This window comes from Oryctolagus cuniculus, chromosome 8 (assembly GCF_964237555.1).
Source record: "Oryctolagus cuniculus chromosome 8, mOryCun1.1, whole genome shotgun sequence".
NCBI lineage: Eukaryota > Metazoa > Chordata > Mammalia > Lagomorpha > Leporidae > Oryctolagus > Oryctolagus cuniculus.
In genome coordinates, this window is record NC_091439.1 from 123013768 (window position 1) to 123034913 (window position 21146).

Consider the following 21146-nt stretch of genomic DNA (forward strand, 5'->3'; position numbering starts at 1 on the left):
TGAATGAGAATTGTATCTAATAAATAATGACAGTGGGTTAGTCATGCATCAATTAGGTTGAATTACATAAAAAGTTTCTCTGAAGATATGTTTTTTTTAAAAAGATGTATTTATTTGAAAGTCAGAGTTATAGAGGGAGAGAAAGAGGGAGAGAGAGAAAGAGAACATTTTCTATCCACTGGTTCCCTGGTTCCCTCCCCAGATGCCTGCAATGGCCAGGTCTGGGCCAGGCTGAAGCCCAGAGCAAGGAGCTTCTTCTGGATCTCCCGTGTGGGTGGAAGGGGCCCAAGGACTTGGGTCATCTTATATTGCTTCTCCCAGGCCAGTATCAGGGAGCTGGATTGGCAGTGGAGCAGCTGGGGCTTGAACTGGCGCCCATATGGGATGCTGGCCAACCACCCTGAAGATATTTTCTGTGGGATGCTGGCCAACCACCCTGAAGATATTTTCTGTGGAAAGTCTGTATTTTCTTTCTTTCTTTCTTTCTTTCTTTCTTTCTTTCTTTCTTTCTTTCTTTCTTTCTTTCTTTCTTTCTTTCTTTTTTTTTCTTTTTTCTTTTTGACAGGCAGAGTGGATAGTGAGAGAGAGAGACAGGTCTTCCTTTGCTATTGGTTCACCCTCCAATGGCTGCCACGGCTGGCGCTGTGGCCGGCACACCGCACTAATCCGAAGGCAGGATCCAGGTGCTTCTCCTGGTCTCCCATGGGGTGCAGAGCCCAAGCACTTGGTCCATCCTCCACTGCCTTCCCTGGCCACAGGCAGAGAGCTGGCCTGGAAGAGGGGCAACCGGGAAAGAATCCGGCGCCCCGACCAGGACTAGAACCCGGTGTGCCGGCGCCACTAGGTGGAGGATTAGCCTAGTGAGCTGCGGGCGCCGGCCTGGAAAGTCTGTATTTTCACAAGGTTCAGTTGAGAGGTCTTTATAAGAGGTTTTTTTTTTTTTTTTTTTTTTGAATAATTATGGGGTAATTGATTAGTTACTTGGGGAAAAAAAGGAAGATAAATGGAAAGGAACTACGGAGTTGTAATTTATTCTGTGTCTTCCATATGAGGTGCTTCAAAGTGTTCATGGATAATGGAATTAAATGCCACATCTTCTTTCTTATGTGGAAGGAAAAGAAAAAAGAGACTATCTGAACTTAGAATAGTGACCAGTAGTGCTTGGAGGGGATGGAGGGAGGGAATTAGAGGGAGGTTGGCTATAGGGTCTAAAACCCCACTAGACAGAAGTAACTGGTCCTAGTGTTGCACAGCACAGGGAGAGACCGTAGCCCATAATAATGCATTGCACAGTGTGGAGAGGAGCTGGAGGTGGGCATGCTGATTTCCCGATTTGATTAGCTTTCACTGTTGAAATATTGCACCATGCACCATAATGGTGTGCAAGTATTGCATGTTAATTAAAAATGCAAGAAGTAAAGTATAATAAAATAAGTTGATTTTGGTATAAAAATTTCTGGAATCTCCAAAAACTTTGTGGAAAATGAGTATGAAGAACACCTTATGCATAGATTTCAATTTTTTTTGCACCAGAATCAAATTTTAATTCCATTTTTCCATGCAGTTTTTGAAGAACCCTCCTACACCAGATTTTGTGTATGTGTTGGAAAATGACAATGTAGCTTTGCTGCTGGCTGCTTCAGATAAGATGTTGTTCCCATGGAAACTGAAGTGGCGTACCAGCTTGGAGCATTTTCTGAAGGATGCTCACTCATGTGTGCATGTGAGAGCGAGAGCGAGAGAGAGAGAGAGTGTGTGTGTGTCTTCCATATGCTGGATCACTCTCCAAATAGCCACAATGGTTAGGGCTGGGCCCAGCCAAAGTCAGGAGCTTGGAGCTCCACCTGGATCTCCCATGCAGGTGGCAGGGGCCCAAGCACTTGGACCATCATCTGCTCTTTCTCAGGAGTGTTAGCAGGAGGCTGGATGGGAAGCAGAGCAGCCGGAACTCCTACTAGTGCTCCAATATGGGATGCCAGTATCACAGGTGTCCAGGATGGGATGCCAGTATTACAAGTGGCAGCTTGACCCACTGTGCCACAATGCTGCTCCCTGCTTTTTTTTGTGGCAGAAAAATATAACAATAGCAGTATCAATTTTATTTTTGCTCTAGCAGTCTTCAAATATTGAGTACGTAATGAAAACATCATATTCTGTCCTGCATTAAGCATCTAACATTAGAAGCTAGTAACTATAAACTTGAATAACTCAGACACCTGTAACACATAAATTCAGACTTTGATTATGAATTGGAATCTGTTACCTTCTCCTCCCTAGGACTGGACTTGGAATTGGGTGACGCTCTGATGCACGCATATCACAAGCTGTGGAACACAACGTTAGCTTTGTCAGAGGGTGGTGACTTTGGAGACTCCATGCCCGTGAGGACAACTTCCAGACTGTTCCTTACACAGAAGGAAACATTGCCTAAAGGTGCTGGCAGTTTGCTAGAAAAGATTTGCTTGTTATTTGAAAGACAAAATGGCACAGAGAGAGAGAGAGGGAGAGGAGAGAGATCTTCCATCTGCTTTTTCACTTTCCAAATGGCTGCAACCACTGGGCTGGTCCAGGCTGAAGCGAGGAGTCAGAAACTCCATCCAGGTCTCCAACTGAGGTGACAGGGACCAAGCACTTGGGACATCTTCTGTTACTTTTCCAAGAGCATTAGCAGGGAGCTGGATCAGAAGTGGAGCAGCTGGAACAGCACTCATGAGATGCTGATGTTGCAAACAGCTTTAACTTGTTGCACCACAGTGCCAGCCCCAGTAGTTTTTTAAAAGTGAATCTCATTCCAGATGGAAAGAGATTAGCAGTGCAATCCTTGTTTAGAAAATAGGTCTGGTCTTTATAAGTTTTGCCTTTTGGCTGGGATAGTCATACTGAATAGCTTCTACTCCTCTAGCAACTCCTTTGCCTTGCGATTGTTTTTATTTATTTTTCTAGTTGGTTTCCCAATCAACCTTGCTGGTGGTATTATCAATCTCATTTTAGAGGTAAGATCTTGGGAAGGTTGTTGTAGATCACACAGCAAATTCATGGAAGAGAGAGGATTTGAATCCGTGTCTGTCTGTCTCCGTAGTCAGGTACAGAAAACGTTGTCATAGCTTTACTACTTTTTTTTACCAAAGGCAACTTTTTCCCTAAAGCTCTATGAAGAAGTAGCTTAAATTTAAATAGGTCTTAAGGTGTTGTGATTGACACATCAGATGAGTCCATTCATGCAGAAAAAGGTTTGGGAGTTGAATGAAATATACAAGAGTTCTTTTGAATTTTCGCTAGCCCAAGATGTGGAAATAAATTAATGCATTTTGTTGGTACCGATGTTTAAATTTAAAACATTTTTATTAAACAAATTTATTTCTCTTGGTTTGACCTATGGAAAAATAAGCAGAGATCTTTCTGTGGTCTAGAATAAATATTTGTCTTTTCTAGGTTACATAGTGATTCTTTGACTCTTAAAATAAATTCTACCTAACTCCATTCAGATATGAGGAGCTTTCAAAAAAATTAATGGAAAATGAGTATTAGGGAAAAACTATGTGGGATTTCAAACAACTTTGCACCAAAATGAACTTATCTTTTAGTATCCTCACACTTTAAATAGTTAATGGAAAATGGAATTTTAAAACAAACTTACATTTTGCAAGATTTTGAAATCTACACCTATGAGTATTTACATTTGTGGCTTAATATGTGGAACAGAAATGTGATTTGAACGTCTACTTTGTAGAAATTCTATTCAGTTTCTATTTATTTGGTAATGAGAGATTACTTAGATTACTTAGGCTTAGTTTTGCTATTGCAGAAATGCCTGCATCAGAATGGTGAATTTTAATTAGAGTTTAGTGTTCAAATATCAATTGTATTTCTGAATATTGCCAGGATCAAATCAAGAAATTCCCAAGCTTGGACTAATTCCTCTGAAATCCGAGGTTATAGAAGATTACGCTGGAGATATTTGGTCCGAACTACCTTTTGTAAGCAGGTATTTATCTTGCTTGTAATAGCTCTGTGGCTGTAACCAAATATCTTTTTTTTAAACTTTTATTTAATGAATATAAATTTCCAAAGTACAGCTTATGGATTACAATGCCAAATATCTTTGAGTATGGTGGACTGCATCTATTGTATGTGGTGAAAATTCACATTGAGAGATACTTTTTTTTCAACTTGATTGATTGGTATGATTTTAAAAACATTTATGTGTTTGCTTTAAATGACTCTACACCGCTTACATATCTTTACCTTTTTCTCCATAATAATGTCAGCATAATTAATAGTATAATGAAAGCAGTGGGTTGTTGAGGTGTGGCTGTAGCAAGACCATAAAAATTCAAGGCCTGATGTTGGATACATCATCTATGTGGATCTTAAAGTCAGCAAAAATGATCAGTGAGAACAAGGAGGTGACAAAGAGAATTGTTGGGTGGCTGGGTTCAGGTTCTTATCTGTAATGCAAGAAAGAATTTGATCTTTAGATGTGAGTAAAGGTTGGCAGAGGAATAAGATTGATTATCCATAAAGTGAAAGTACACACTCAACAGGAAGCGCAGGTGTACCTGAGAGTGAGCTGCACCCAGCCAGGTTTGAGTTACCTCTTTTAGATGAACTTGAGAGATGGGAAGGATAGAATATTCTTAGGAGGTGTTATGTGGGGCAGGGTTTTCCAGGGGTAGGGGGAGAGTCAATATTTGGGCACCTCCCATTTACTTGCCTTTTTAGGAAGTCTTGGAAGAGTCTGGTGTCAGGCACGTGGAGGGAGTGAAGTGTCAGCAGTGATGTCATTGTAACTGGTTGTGGGTATGGTCAGCAGTCATAGGTTCCGGGCAGTTCTGTGGTGATTGTGATTTTGGTTACGTTAGCCGCAGCACAAAAGGGGAGGGATTTGGGGAGTAGGTGAGGTCCTGGGGGAGGGGCTGGTGGCGCCTGTGACAAGGTGATTCAGCAGAGAAGGTTGTTGGAGTTTTTTTAAATTAATTTATTTATTTGAAAGGCAGAGTTACAGAGAGGCAGAGGCAGAGGGGAAGAGAGAGAGAGAGAGAGAGAGAGAGAGAGAGAGAGGTCTTCCATCTGCTGGTTCCCTCCCCAGATGACTGCAATGGGTGGAATTTCACCAATCTGAAGCCAGAAGCCAGGAGTTTCTTCCAGGTCTCCCACGCGGGTACAGGGACCCAAGCACTTGAGCCATCCTCCACTGCTTTCCCAGGCCACAGCAGAGAGCTGGATCAGAAGTGGAGCTGGGAATGGAACCAGCGCCCTTATGGGATGCCGGTGCTGCAGATGGTGGCTTTACCTGCTATGCCACAGCGCTGGCCAGGATTATTGGAGTTAACATAAAGTAAGGTTGCTCCACACCTTTATTTGCTAGAATTGTCAGTGTCACATTGGAGGCATAGGTTTCCGTGTTGTAGAAGTGGGGACGGTGTTCTTGAGACAGCAGTTAAGTGTACTAAAGGCTCGAGAGTAAGAGGATAATTGGTTGAAAAATTAGCCAAACTAGGCCGGCGCCGCAGCTCACTAGGCTAATCCTCTGCCTAGCGGCGCCGGCACACCGGGTTCTAGTCCCGGTCAGGGCGCCGGATTCTGTCCCGGTTGCCCTTCTTCCAGGCCAGCTCTCTGCTGTGGCCAGGGAGTGCAGTGGAGGATGGCCCAAGTGCTTGGGCCCTGCACCCTATGGGAGACCAGGAAAAGCACCTGGCTCCTGGCTCCTACCATCGGATCAGCGCGGTGCGCCGGCCGCGGCGGCCATTGGAGGGTGAACCAACGGCAAAAGGAAGACCTTTCTCTCTGTCTCTCTCTCTCACTGTCCACTCTACCTGTCAAAAAAAAAAAAATTAGCCAAACTGAAGAGATAACAAAGGAAGCAGAAAAAATTCCAAATGTAAATGTGTATATGGCAGACAGAATAAAGCAAATCCTTGTGAAAGTAGCAAATTACTTTGCAAATGGTATGTTTTAAAATATCTATATTTATAAAAAATCAAACTCTCTCTGTACATAACACCATGCCATAAGTCAAATCTTGGTGGTCAGAAATCTAAATGTGAAAGACAACAGTCACATTTTCAGAAGACAATACAGGAAAATATCTTTATGGTGCCAGAGTAGAGACGTCATGGCCTTCAAAGACAGTATAAAACTCCAAGTCATTAGGAAAATAAGGATACATATGACATTATAAAAATCAATAATAACAAAACAGATTTTGGAAGTCATTTAGAAGGTATATAAGCATCACAGGGTTAGCATAAAAGATTTAGGATAAAGATGTCCTAGAACTCACGAGAAAGACAGGAATGAGACAGTAGAGAAATAGGAATAGGGAGAAATAGGTCATTAATAGAGAAGCTAGTGGGGAATGGCCCGTAAAACTGTAAAAAGATATCTAAAGGTCCTTGTGCATCTAAGAAATGAAAATTAAAGCTACAGCGAGGCCCTATTCAACACTCTTCCTTTTGATAAAATTTATGACTAAGTAAGGCCAAAGTTGTGAGGCAGTGGGCACGCTGGTGGCAGAAACAGAACCAGTAAAAGCTACACAGGTTCAAGATGTGCTGTGTCCGCAACCTGCAGCTTCCCTGGAGAAACACTGATGTTTGAGTGAGGTGAGTTTGCATCAGTGTCACTGCAGGATTGTTTATATAGATGCAAGCCATCTGTAGGACAAGGAAAAGAATATTGTGGAACAGAATATAAACTAAAAAATATTTGTTGAGAGGCGGACACAGACACACAGAGAAAGAAACAGAGAGAGACTCTCTCTCTCTCTCTCTCACACACATACACACACACACACACACACACACACAGCTCTCCTCTATTGAGTCACTCCCCAGATGCCTGCAATAACTGGGTTTGGACTGGGCTGCTGCCCATCCAGTGTCTGCATTTACAGGAAGCCAGAGTCAGGAGCTGGAGCCAGGAATCGAATCCGGGTATTTCCAATGTGGGTGTTTTAACCGCTGGGCTAAATGCCTGCCCCAGTAGTGGGATATTCTTACAATGCAGTACTCCACAGTAAAAATAAATAACTGCATACACATACATATACACACAGCCATGCACACATCCACACGGGTGAATTTCCAAACCACACTGCTTATGCAACTAAGTAAGTTAGAGAGTGTTGTGACTCTCATATCATTTATGGGCACGCTACTTGTTTTTTTTTTGTTGTTTGTTTTTTTTTTTTTTTTTTTTTTTTTTGACAGGCAGAGTGGATAGTGAGAGAGAGAGACAGAGAGAAAGGTCTTTTCTTCCTTTTGCCATTGGTTCACCCTCCAATGGCCACCACAGCTGGCGTGCTGCGGCCAGCGCACCGCGCTGATCCGAAGGCAGGAGCCAGGTGCTTCTCCTGGTCTCCCATGGGGTGCAGAGCCCAAGCACTTGGGCCATCCTCCACTGCCTTCCCAGGCCACAGCAGAGAGCTGGCCTGGAAGAGGGGCAACCGGGAAAGAACCCGGCGCCCTGACCGGACTGGAACCTGGTGTGCTGGCGCCACTAGGCAGAGGATTAGCCTATTGAGCCGCGGTGCCGGCCAGGGGCACACTACTTGTAATGTATGCACATTTATATCGTGCATGGGCATGATATACATATAAGGAAGAAGCTGCTTCTTAGAAGAGAGAATGAGGGGTAGTCTTTGATGCAGCAGCTTAACACACCACTTGGGATGCCTGCAATCAGAGTGCCTGGTTCAAGGGTCAGCCACGGCACTTCCAATCCTGCTTCCTGCTACTGTGCATCCTGGGAGACCGCAGATGATGGTTAAGGTCCATGAGTCCCTGCCACCCACTTGGGAGACCTGGATGGAGTTCTGGCTCCTTGCTTTGGCCTGGCCCAGCCCTGGCTGTGTGGGCATTTGAGGAGCAAACCAGTGGATAGAAGATTGTTTTCTATCTCTGTCTCTTGTCTCTGTCTCTCGCTCTCTGATTCTTTCAAGGCAAAAAAAAAAAAAAAAAAGACAAACATAAAAAAAGAGAAGAATGGAATTTCTGAGAAATATATAGGGGGCTTCAAATATATCTACAGTGGTTTATTTTTTCTTTCTTCATTTGACAGATAGGGTTAGACAATGAGAGAGAGAGACAGAGAGAAAGGTCTTCCTTCCGTTGTTTCTCTCCCCAAATGGCCGCTATGGCCAGAGCTGTGCCCGATCCGAAGCCAGGAGCCAGGTGCTTCCTCCTGGTCTCCCACGCGGGTGCAGGGGCCCAAACACTTGGGCCATCCTCCACTGCCTTCCTGCGCCACAGCAGAGAGCTGGACTGGAAGAGGAGCAACTGAGACTAGAACCTGGCGCCCATATTGGATGCCGGTGCCACATGCGGAGGATTAACCAAGTGAGCCACAGCGCCAACCCTTATTTTTTTTTAAATCAATGAAATCTGAAACAAACCTGGAAAAAAATTATCAGTTATCAAAATGAGTTGCCATTTCCTTGGTCAACCAATCTCATGACTTGAGGATGAACTGTCACAAGTATCAAATTCTTAACTCCAGCTACCAGATAAGAATTGGCTGAAAATACTGTGACTCATGTATTTTTTTTTAAGATTTATTTATTTATTTGAATGGCAGAATTACAGAGAGGCAGAGGCAGAGAGAGAGAGAGAGAGAGAGAGAGAGGTCTTCCGTCCACTGGTTCACTCCCTAGATGGCTGCAAATGGCCAGAGCTGGGCTGATCTGATGCCAGGAGCCAGAAGCTTCTTCCAGGTCTCCCATGCAGGTGCAGGGGCCCAAGCACTTGGGCCATCTTCCACTGCTTTCCAGGGCCACAGCAGAGAGCTGGGTCGGAAGTGGAGCAGCTGGGTCTCACACCGGCGCCATTATGGGATGCTGGCCCTGCAGGCGGCGGCTTTACCCGCTGCCCCACGGCACTGACCCCGTGACTCGTATCTTGAATCTGCTCTCAGTTGCTGTCTCCTGGGCCCTGTAAACTCACTGTGTGCAATGCCAGTGCCCACTCACCTCACAGGCACCTGGAGGTCTCTCCGTGCATCTCCATCATTCTCTCTTCTCTTCCCATGTTTTTCTCATCATCCTTGGCGATGTCCTTGACTTCCCTTTCTGTTTCTCATCTAATCTGGCAGCGAAATCTGTTCCTGTTCCTGCAAGATGCTTCCAGAGCCTGGCCTTCCTTGCTCACCCTGTAGCTGTGCGATCGGCCCCCCATCACCCCAAGTGATCTCTTCACAGTGGTGTCCAAACATGCACTGCGGGGAGAGATCAGTTTGTTTCTCCCTGCTCAAACCTACTAAGGAGCCTGACTCCCTCAGATGGAAAGGACTCCAGGATCTGCTGCTCTGTCCTCTGTCTTACTCTCCCTGCCCCCTTAACCTCATTTGAGCCTAATCTGTCCCCCTCTGAGTACTCCTCCAGGCTGGCCTCCCGCTGTTTCTTGTACACAATTGCTCTCCCAGCTCACAGCCTTTCTATTTTTTTTTAAGATTTATTTTATTTATATGAAAGACAGAGTCACAGAGAGGTAGAGCCAGAGAGAAAGAGAGGGAGGGAGGGAGGGAGGGAGAGAGAGAGAGAGAGGCCCTCCATCTGATGGTTCACCTCCAAAGGACTGCAACAGCCAGAGCTGAGCTGATGTGGAGGCAGGAGCCAGGAGCCTCCCATGGGTCTCCCATGCAGGCACAGGGGCCCAAGCACCTGGGCCATCCTCCACTGCTCTCCCAGGCCACAGCAGAGAAGTGGATCGGAAGTGGAGCAGCCAGGACTTGAACCGGCCCCCATATGGGATGCTGGCACTGCGCCACTGCGTTGGCCCCCTCACAGCCTTTCTGCCTGTGTTTCTGTTGGTTGGCAATGTTCTGAGCCAGACAACTTTGTACCCTCTGCTCCCATAGCTTCTCAGCCAGGCATTCTTCACCACTCTGCTTAAAGTGGCACCTTCTCCTCCTCCTCCTCCTCTGTCTCTCTGTGTGATTTTTAATCTGTATCATGCACCATCTACCATAGTGTGTATTTTACCTTTGTATTTCTTTATTGTCTGTCAGTCTCTGTGAATATATGAACTCTGTAAAGGACTCATGTGTGGCCTAGTGTTTAACATGCTCCTGTGCTTCTAGGAGCACCTAGATTCACTTCCTGGCTCTGTTCCCGATTCTGGTGCCATGTTCCCGTGCACCCTGAAAGACAGCAGTGATGGTTCAGGTAGTTGAATTCCTGATACCCATGTGGGAGGCTGGATTAAATTCCTGGCTCCCAGCTTTAGCCCAGGCCAGCCCCAGCCAGTAGGGAGTAACCAGCGGTGGGCACATTGTCTGTCTGTCTCTCTGCCTTTCAAATAAAATAAATAAATAAACACTCATTGAAGAGATTTTTATTCTATTTTGTACGCCGATATGTTCTTAGCATCCATAAGAGTTTCTGGCATATAATTAGGACTTAATGGATGTCTTATGAATGAATGCATGGTAGATTCATGGTTATCATTTATTCTCTAATATTTTCTCTATGTTTGAAATATTACACAAATACACATACATACACACAAATAAAAGCGCTGCTTTTTTAAAAAAGATTTATTTATTTATTTGAAAGTTAGAGAGGGAGACACACACACACACACACAGAGAAAGAGAGAGAGAGAGAGAGGTCTTCCTTCTGCTAATTCACCCCCCAAATGCCTGCAACACCAGGGGTTGGCCAGGTGGAAGCAAGGCGTCTGGAATCCAATCCAGGTCTCCCACATGGTTGCAGATATCCAAGTATACTTGACCCATCATCAGCTGCCTTCCATTGTGGGTTAGCAGGAAATTGCAATCAGAATGGGAGCTGGGACACAAACCGAGGTGCCTGGGTATGGGATACAAGCATCTCAAGTGGGGTCTTAATTGAACACTGACCTACACATGTGTTTTCTAAATTATACTCCCTCCCTCCCACCGCAGTGATGACCCAGCTATCACCTGTCTTTCTAAGAAGAGAGAGTTTGATGAGCTCATACATTGGCATTCCTCTCGACCTCTAAGTGATGATTTTGAAAGGACAAGAAGCAGCGATAGTGGTGAGTATAATTCATACTAGGGAATGTTTCCAGCAGTTTTCTTATTTAAACAAGCATCATGTGTAGAAGGGAAAAATTACTCATCTGGGGATAGTGACGTCTCACTTACAGTCTCCTCTCTCTCTACCACTGTATGCACTCCCAGTGGCTTGCAGATACAGAAATGGGCAAAAGCTAGTTTCTGTAGGATGAACAATTCTCATAAATCCATTGAGGGGAAAAAAGTCATTGTGTGCAGCCAAGTCATTGTGCCTAGCTTTCTAATTTTCTTAGATTGTTACAACAGTTACTTTATATGTTATTGTTGAAATTCCTTTTGTTCTTTGCTGGTTTGCATAAAAGTCCCCACTATATTGTTTCACAGGACCTGGTGTTTATACTAATCAGGCACATAGTGTTGTAATTGCCAAAATTAATAATTGTATTTATTACTTGTTATAAAACAATGGTTCATAATTGTATTCATTAATAAAAAATATTTAAATCACCAAAGAATTATTTCGGGTGGTAAGACACCATGAACCAATATAGTTTGTAAACTTGTCTTCTTGGATTTCAAACTGGTGAGGAAAATGGATAGAGGTGTGTATACACAGATACATACAGAGAAAAAGACCAATGACGCATAAGTACGATTCCTCAGGGCGTGGACACTAGCGGCCTGACTGGTGCTGCCAATCTCTGGATGTATTCAGTGTCTGAATTCAGGCGTGCCCTGTCCCTGTCCTTGGCTCTGTGCTGGGCTCTGGACTTGGTCTTGTAGCACTCCTAGGGCAGAGGGAGAGGCGGGATGAGAGCAGCCATGAGAGAGGTCCTTACTGAAAATTCTAGGGAGTGGTACAGTCGGGAGCAAAAGGCAGGGAGGGAGGTGTCCAGGTGTCCGCCGGGAGGACTGGGGGCGACTCTAGCCACACCGGAACCATGCGGAGAGTCCTGCTGGAAGTGGGGCAGGCTGTGACCGGAAGTGAGGCGGGCTGTGACCGGAAGTGGGAAGGGCTGGTGACCGAAGCAGCCCGAGAGCCCCAGTGACCTCAGACAAGTCGGTGAGGCGCTAGGGGTTTCGTCTTTCCCAGAACCAAAGAGCAAGGGGAGGCTGCTTAAACGTCTGCCCGGGTGAGCCCGGCGCTCAGGTACGTGTTTAAGGGGAAGGATTTTTGCTTCCACCTTCGTCGTGCGCTCCGTGGCTGGGTGGCCCGCTGGGGCCTTGAGCAGCTGGAACTGCGTTCCTGGCTTCTGGCATCTTCCGTTCAGTTCTCGTAGCGCGGTCCCAGGAACGGCCTCAGAGCAGTCGGGGAGTTAGAGGGAGAGCGGAGCTGGGGTTTGAACTGGACGTGCCCGCTTAATGCAGTGATGATGCTGAGGGCGTGGGGCTGCCTTCCGACGGTGGTTCTCAGCGGGGTTGGTTGCTGGGGCCCGGTTGGACCCCCGTTGCTCTGTAGCTTCCTGGCTCAGCTGCCCTGCAGCCCTCCTCCACCTGAGCTCCGTTCCCTGCCTCGACCCTCAGCACGGCCTGAACCATGGGGCTGCCCAATCTGGGCGTGATGCAGAGTAAACCTTTTTTCTTCCTGAAGTTAGTTTTCTTTTTAAAGATTTATTTATGTATTTGAAAGGCAGAGTTGGAGCGAGGAGAGGCAGAGAGAGAGAGAGAGAGAGAGAGAGAGAGAGAGGGAGAGGGGTCTTCCGTCCGCTGGTTCACTCCCCAGGTGACTGCAGTGGCTGGAGCTGCACGGATCCGAAGCCGGGAGCCAGGAGCTTCTTCCAGGGCTCCCACGTGGGTGCAGAGGCCCTCTGAAGTTAGTTTTCTCAGGTATTTTGTTCTAATGATAAAAAGCTGGTGAAAACACCTGGTCAGGCCTCTAATTTTCTTCAGGACGTGGTATATGTAGTAGGTGTGGATGGGTGAGTTGCTGACACTCACCCTGAGGCCATGGGTGTTGCCAGCGATAAACGCCTTTGAGTTCAGCGCTGCCGCAGGCTTAGAGTGGTCTGGGAACTGGTGACATCTTGTTTCCAGAGTCCATTCTCTCCTAGAGCAAGAATCTGGCTGAGTGGTTGTAGCCAAATGTTTCTGGCCAAATTTGGGTATAGTTTTTAGAAACTCTGTTTCCGAGTTCATGCAGTGCTCATGTGCTTCGTTTTTGATCCTGTGTCCAGAGACAGCAACCATGTCCAAGAGCAGGTGTTTTCTTTTGTGGCTTTGATGCGCTGTAGGATGAGCAGGTCATATCTCACCCTCGACTTACTCTATGGGATGCACCCATAATGCTTAGTAGTTGTAATAAAATGAATAAGTAAATAACTGATGTGATTTTTAAAAAGATGTGTTTTATTGTTTTGAAAGCAGAGTTACTGGGGGGGGGGGGGTGGGTGGGATCTTCCATCTGCTGTTTTTTTCTGCGAATGGCCACAACGGCTGGGCTGGGGCAGGCCAAAGCCAGGAGCCTGCAACTCCACCAGGATCTCCCTCATGGGTGGCAGGGGCCCAAGTACTTGGACTGTCTTCAGCTGCCTTCCCAGGTGTATTAGCAGGAAGCGGGATCAGAAGTGGAACTGCCAGGACTTGTACTGGTGCTCATATGGGATGCTGGTGTTGCAAGCAGTGGATTAACTAACTCTGAGTCACAATGCCAGCCCCAAGAACAGATGTTAATTTGGATCATCTCATGATATTTAAATATGGTTCAATAATTTTACATTTCCACATCTCAATCTCTGTAATAGTAATAGCCTCTAATTAGAATATTATGAATTTCTCAGGGGATTTGTCAAAGCCTTTCTCATGAATGCTCTAGGAATGCAACTTTTATATATCAACAGTAGAGTCATGATATTTTAATAACTTTATTTCCCTCAGCTAAATCCAAAGATGCCAAAGAAAGAAGAGATACACAGAAACTGTATCATTTTTATCATGTGTTTGGAAGGTCTTTGGTAGGAAGTAACAGATCAGTAAGGATTACAAAAGTGGGCTCGCTGCCATCTCCAGCAAATTCTTCTGGGCAGAAGAAAAGACAACATCAGGTGCGTTCTTGGGCTAGCGGAGCTCATTGCTGTGGGGGCTTGAGACTCTACTCCCACCCTGTGAGACCTGCGTTAACTTTACTCAGCATGGCAACACTGGTAATCTCATGTTATTGGAGAAAAAAAATTATTTTGTTTAAAAAGTACTCCCAAGTACTAACCATGAATTATAACAGATAAAGGACCTTATTCTCCTTTTAGAACACTGGGAAAATGAAGGGAGGTGTAACGAAGAAAACAAAATCCTAATGGGACCGGCACAGAATTGAGCACTGGGAATGCTTTGGTGAATTCCCTCAGTCACGCTTCTCTCCAGTGTTATTAAACATCTTTTGCAACATAATTTTGTGGATGGATACTCCTCCATAATATGGCAATGTCGTGGTTTGTTTAGTTACTTCTTTGTTGGAATATAGAAAAACAAGTAAGGAAAAGAAAAGAAAAATCCACATTCTCACGTCCCACAAGTAACTGTATGACTATTTTGGCATAAACCTGTGCAGTCCTATATTGTCTGTTGTTTTTTCTATATGTATTCCACATCTACTAATAGTATAGCTGACTTCTTTCTGTATCATTAAATATACAATAAATTCACAATAGTATGTTATTTCCCAAATTTTAAGCAACTTTAATAGAAAAATCCAGCACACACACACACACAGCTAATTCAGGCTATTCAGAAAGGTACTTAAAGTGTGAAAAATAACTAACATTTTACCTTCTTCAAAGACCTGGTCCTATTAACTTTGGTGAACATCCTTCCAAATACTTACAGTCTATACACACTTACTAACATGCACAGTTTTACAGTTTACATATGGCTTTATACTTTTTTTCCCCATTAAACAGTGTGCTTTCTAAAACTTTTTATTGCAATGAGTGAACAATAAACTTTCCCTTTTAATATTTGCATAATATTCCATGTTTATTTTTCTTTGTTTCCTTTTTAATCTTTAATATGTGTGCATTATTTTATTGTTATAACCCTGGTGCTCTTTTCTGTTTAACCACAGAGATACCCAGTATCATTCTGTGAGTGTGCCTGCTTTTTTGTTTAACATCATCTCAACAAGAGATTTTGATTGCAAATTCAAATACCAGTGATATGAGTATTAGTCTATTTGTGTTTCTTCCCCTGTGACTTTCTGTTTTATCTCCTTTACTATTTGCCATTGTTATTATTATTTTGCTTATTGACTGCTAAACCCTATGATGAGGGAACTTCAGAAAGTCCGTGGGAGAGTGGGCCTTTGGCACAGTACTAAAGTTGCTGCTTGGGATGCCTGCATCCCATGTTGGAGTGCTTGGTTCAAGTTCTGACTTCTCTGCTCCTCATCCAGCTTCCTGATAGCGCACACCCTGGGAAGCAGCAGAGGATGACTCAAACACTGGGGTCCATGCCACTCAAATAGAAGACCCCAGCCCAGCCCAGCCCAGCCCTGACTATTGTGGGCATTTGGGGAGTGGACCAGCAGATGGGAGATCTCTTTTCATCTTTCTATCTTTCTATCTTTCTGCCTTTCAAATAAAGTTTGAATTAATAGATATTGAAAAGTTTATGTTCAAATAAAATTAGATAACTTTATTTCAGTGCAAAAATTTTGAAATCCAAGCATTTTTTAAAAAATAATATACATTTTGGTGCATTTCTGAAGCCCCCTCTGTATTTGCTTAAAAAATTTTTCTTAGTGCTCATTTTTGGTGCTTTAGGAAGTGCAGTCGTCGGGCTGTTATCCTGTAGACCGTACTCTGCAAGCATACTTTCTCCTCTTGCGTAGGGTGTGCACTCCCCTGAGGAGCTGGTGTCATTTGCTAGTGCTCAGATATTCTTAGATGGCCTGTATTTCCATACTGGGGGTGGAAGGCTGGGCTAAGTAAAGATGTGCCCGGAGAACTGGACAAGAGAGTTAGCCAGAGAATGGCCATGGTGGCATTTTCCATTGCAAGCAGTATTCCAGCTATTGCAATTTTAGGTCTGATTTTTATCTATTCATAACTGCTTTTATCATATCCTGTTCTCTTGGCTACCACTGCACAAGAGTTGTATTTGATTTCTATACAGTGCAATGTGTCACACCCCAGGGAGTTTTTGTAATTTTACCAGTTGGTCTGGTCATATAAAAGATACTTATCCTAATTGGACCTTTGCTGGGTGTTTCTTGGACTCAGCACAGATCTGGACTGCCTAAACACTGGCTTTCAGTATAATGGACTAAGGGGTTAGCAGCTGAGAAGATAGAGAAAAGGAATAGCCAATTACCATCTTTGTGTATAAAAAAAGATATTTACATTTAATTCTTTGTAACACCAAAGGTCCAATTTGATGTCCTTAAGTGCTCTGAATGCTAAACTAATAGTCCGAGATATTAAATATTTCCTTCCAAATATAAAAAGTATTAATCTGGAAACAATTGCTTTTATGTTTATTTAATTTTATTTCTATTTTTTAGAAGAAAAATGCAGAAAAACTTATTGAAGAAAATCAAAAGAGACAACTAGCTAAACTAGAGAAAAAGGAGGAAGAGAGATGGAATAATTTGTCTCTCTCTATTGAAAAAGAAATTCAAGAGAATCTTCACTCTGGAATCAAAAGACTAGAAGATTTTCTCCAGATATGTGCTGTTAAATCTGTAAAATTTATTGCAGAAATGGTTGGATTGGATGCCTGTTTCAAATTATGGAAAGAATGCTGTCTAAAACCAGGTATATAAGGACATCAATTCTAGAAGTTTCTTGAAATCAGAGATTAATAAGGACAGCAAAAGAGCTGGCATTGATTCTTCTGTGATTATGGAACTCTTGTGAAGTCTTAGAAGGATTTCCTCTTGTTGGATCCACAGTTGTTTGTGTGTGAAAGGCATTGGTGGAAAGAGTCAATTCAAAAGTCAATGCAGCAGACAGTTCTTCATAGCCAGCTATTGGCCAAATACCACACACACACACACACACACACACACACACAAAATTGTTAAATTCTCACAATTCTTTGGGATAGGCTTCCTATCTTGATATAATACGTAAAGCCCTAGGAGAACCAATTATGTGCCTGAATGTCAGTGACACAGCAACATTTTTAATGAAAAGTTTACTTCAATCTATATGCACAAATTGAATAAGTAATAAATTGGGATATAATCACAGTGTCATGGCTGAAGGCCCAAGAATGAGCAATTTTGATTGGAGATAAGATAAAAAATATTTATCTCTTAATTGTGGTCACAGAAAAGTAATTATTAGAAGAGTAATAAAAGAGTATAGAATGGTCATGTTCTTAGGAAATTATTGTATCATTTTATGTAGATTATTTTGTTTAATCTTGATAATAGCCATGTGAGGTGAGCCCTGTGGTTAATATCTCCATTATACAGAGAAAGAAAACAAGGCTGAGAGAAGTAATTTGCCATGTTTCTATGTCAGAAAAGGCACGTTAAGTTTGCATTTAAGGTATGTGATGAATTTTGTGAATATGTGCCCTGTAGTTTTTGTCAAAGCAGGCTTCCTGTTTTTCGCTTGCTAAGTCTAGCAGCACTTTTAGAATCTAGGAGCCCACACTTTTAATTGTCATGCAGAACTGGGAGTTGTGAGTTCTTTGATTATTGTGAGTGGTTCATGTGAATATGCTTTCTTTAAAATCTTAAAATTAAGTCAGCGCTGGGGTAGAGTGTGGGTTGTTATCACTCTCTTGCTTCACTTAGGTCGTGCAATTATTTTACTTCAACAGAAGCAGAATCCAAAGATATAAATGTGGTAATTCAGATGATGAAGAGAATTCACATACTGCACGAGAAGTACTCAGAATTGTTACAGAATACACACAGGCAAAAATTAGCCAAATATCTAAAATATATCGGGTTTGACAACTTGGCACACACGTTATGTCCTCAGGTAAATGCCACGGAAGATACTACTTGACATTTGTGTGAGTGTGTGTGTGTGTATGTGTGTGTCTGTGAAATATTTTATGGGATATATTGAGAATCAATACCTGTCACCAGAACTGTATATTCTGAATATATTGAGAATCAGTATACATTAGATTAAGCTAATAGTTCACAGTTAACCATGCATTATACTGTATAGACACAGGTCTAATGTTTATGACTGTGTATTTTTCTAGGATTCATAGTTATCCACACAGCCGACTTCCCATCTTACCCAGGATGCCAGGGCTATACGTGTCAGGTCCCTAGTTACCTCTGTTACTAGTTCCAACAGATTCTGTTGAGTACAGAGAACTACATTTGCTGCGGAGTTTTGCGGCAGCTGTTTTCGGTAGTTCATCCCCTCAGCTCATAGCCGGGCTGCTGCTTTTCCCTGTGCCTGTGCCAGATGAATGCAACGCTGTGGCGAGTCTTCACTGGAGACCATCTAGTATTGTGTAGCCTTTCTTCCACTCTTCTCCCTACCCAGGAAGCCACTAAGACATGTCCTTATTTCTCTCCTTTTTTTAAATTTTAATGTATACAAATTTTGTGTATTTCATATATACGGATTAGGAACATGGTGATACTATACCCTCCTTCCCACCCATGCTCCAACTGTTCTTCCTCCTCCCTCTCCTGTTCCCACTCTCAACTTTTACAATGATATATTTTCAGTTTACTTGAAACTCCTAAGATTAACCCTGCTACACTAAATAGTTCAACAAATAGTATGAAAGAAAAAAAAAAAAACCACCATCCCTTAACAGTAGAGACAAGGGCTGTAAACAGTCATCAAATCTCAAAATGTCAATTTAATTCTAATACATTACATTTTAAGTACTCTGTTAGTTACTACAGATCAGGAAAAACATATGGTATCTGTCTTTTTGGGACTGGCTTACTTCACCAAGTATAATGGTTTCCAGTTGCATCCATTTTGTTGCAAAAGTCAAGATTTCATTTTTTTTTATCACTAAGTGGTACTCCATAGTGTATATAAACCATAATTTCTTTATCTAGTCATCAGTTGTTGGACATCTGGGTTGATTCTGTATCTTGGCTATTGTGAATTGAGCTGCAAAGAACTGGGGTTACAGATAACTCTTACACATATGTCATTGTCTGAATTTTTTTGTTTGTATTTTATTCATATGTTCATTGTTTCAAAACTTTGTGTGCAAATTTCATAGGAGTGGAACACTTTTTGGTCATGGTTCTTGTCATGCCTTATCTTTAGTTAACTTTTAGAAGAGAATAAATCTTCCATACACTGATTCACTCCCATAATGGTTGTAATAGCTAGGCCTGGGCTAAGGTGAAGCCAGGAGCCAGGAACTCTATTCTGGTTTCCAATGTGGATCACAGATCCCTAAATACTTAGATCATCTTATGCTGCTTTCCCAGGTGCATTAGCAGAGAGATGGGACTGGAATATGGATGTTGACCTTGCAGGTGGAAGATTAACCCCTTGAGCCACAATGCTGGCCCCAGAGAAAAATTGTAGGTCAAAATATCTCTTCAAGGGTCCAGTGCTGTGGTATAGAGGATTAAGCCACCACCTGCAGTGCCAGCATCCCATACGGGTGCTGGTTCAAGACCCAGCTGCTCCACTTCCAATCCAGCTCTCTGCTATGGCCTGGGAAAGCAATGGAAGATGGCCCAAGCTCCTGGGTCCTGGCTTCGGATAAGCACAGCTCTAGCCAGGGTGCCCAGTTGGGGAGTGAACCAGCGGATGGAACACCTCTCTCTCTCTCTCTACTTCTGCCTTTCTCTCTCTGTAAGTCTGCCTTTCAACTAAATAAATTTTTTAAAAAAATCTTCAAGTAATGCCTTTAAAATAGTGTATTTAGAAATTATGAAGACATGCTTGGGGTACTGCATGGTCTTAGAGTGGAGATATTTCTGTAAGTAGAGAAATATAAGGGATGTGGGGAGAGATACCAGCTCAGGGTGAGAAGCCAAAAAGAGGAGATATAGGTAGCTCTCCACTTCCTGTGCCAAATCTCCCCATTTTAGGCTTTCTGACTTTCCTTACGCTTCACTGGGACCCCCGTCTTTGCTAGGTTAGCCTTGCTGGGAATCTCAGCAGGGCCTGTGGCCCCTTCCTTGGTGTATCTCGCTCTGCTCATCTCAGGAATACTTTCAACCAGTCTTTGGTGATTCTGTAGATTCACTAAGAGTCTGAGGTCAGGTTTCCTATCATGCAAACATGGAAGGAGCCCTACATCTCTGTTCCCCAAGTGCCACAGACAAAATTTAACTATCCCATCTAATAAGCCTTCTATCAGGAAGACTGACATATTTAAGAAGGCCTTTGAAGCCATGAGGATAGAGAAACTAATTTCATTGGAAAGAATTATCTTAATGCAGGATGTGAACATCAAGAGTGGAAATTATGAGTCTTCACACAAATCCCTTCCTTTGGTTGTTCTATGCCTACCTTATGTTGCACAGGTTTAGGGTTTGTCTGAAGGGAGGAGAGCTGTTCCTCACTCCTTTAAGAGACTTGGAGACCTATAAGCTCTAGGAAAGCAACTCTCTCTCTAAAAAAATAAAACAAGAAAACCTTGATGGTGATGATCAGAACGGGAATCTAGCTATTTCCAACAGCTGTAGATTTGAAATAGGATATTTGCTTAAACATTGCATGACCAAAACTGCTATTACTTTTTAATTTCTTAAATGAGAAAGTAAATAAATTTTAAAAAGCTTGTTTTTAAACATTTTCCATTAATATTTTTGGCAATTTTTAAATGAAGTCTTCTCTGCTCCAAGCCATCATTGTGTCCAAACATGTCTTGGTGTTGATTGACAGTGAGAACACTTTGGCACAGAAGTTTATGTTTTCCATGCATGGCTAATATGATCATAATCCAGTTTTGTCAGAACTCTGAGAATGGAGGCTCAGCCAAGCACGTGAATTTCCTGTGATGTTGAGGCCCTGTAGTAAGAGCTGTTGACCCATTGGGTGGAATTCTCTGAGTAAAATAGTTTGACTTGTAAGATGATAGGTATTTGTTATATAGATCTTTACAGAGATATTTATTTTTACCAAAGATGCCTTTTTAAGGTCAGAAAAAATTTCCTTAAAGGAAATACAGTTTTAGTGTGTGTATGTGTGTGTGTGTGTGAGTGTGTGTGTAATAATTGTGGAACAGTTATCAAAGATTTTACTAATTTG

The 21146-nt window shown here is 43.0% G+C and overlaps 1 protein-coding gene across 1 annotated transcript in view; it reads left to right on the forward strand.

Annotated features, from left to right (window-relative positions):
• Nucleotides 1-21146, forward strand: part of LOC103346717 (probable ATP-dependent RNA helicase DDX60) — an 85336-nt gene that overhangs the window by 13399 nt on the left and 50791 nt on the right. Inside the window, 6 exon segments of the mRNA XM_070048174.1 lie at nucleotides 2278-2433; nucleotides 3883-3985; nucleotides 10903-11018; nucleotides 13873-14039; nucleotides 16493-16745; nucleotides 17764-17927. Of these exon segments, the coding sequence (XP_069904275.1) occupies nucleotides 2278-2433; nucleotides 3883-3985; nucleotides 10903-11018; nucleotides 13873-14039; nucleotides 16493-16745; nucleotides 17764-17927 (959 nt within the window).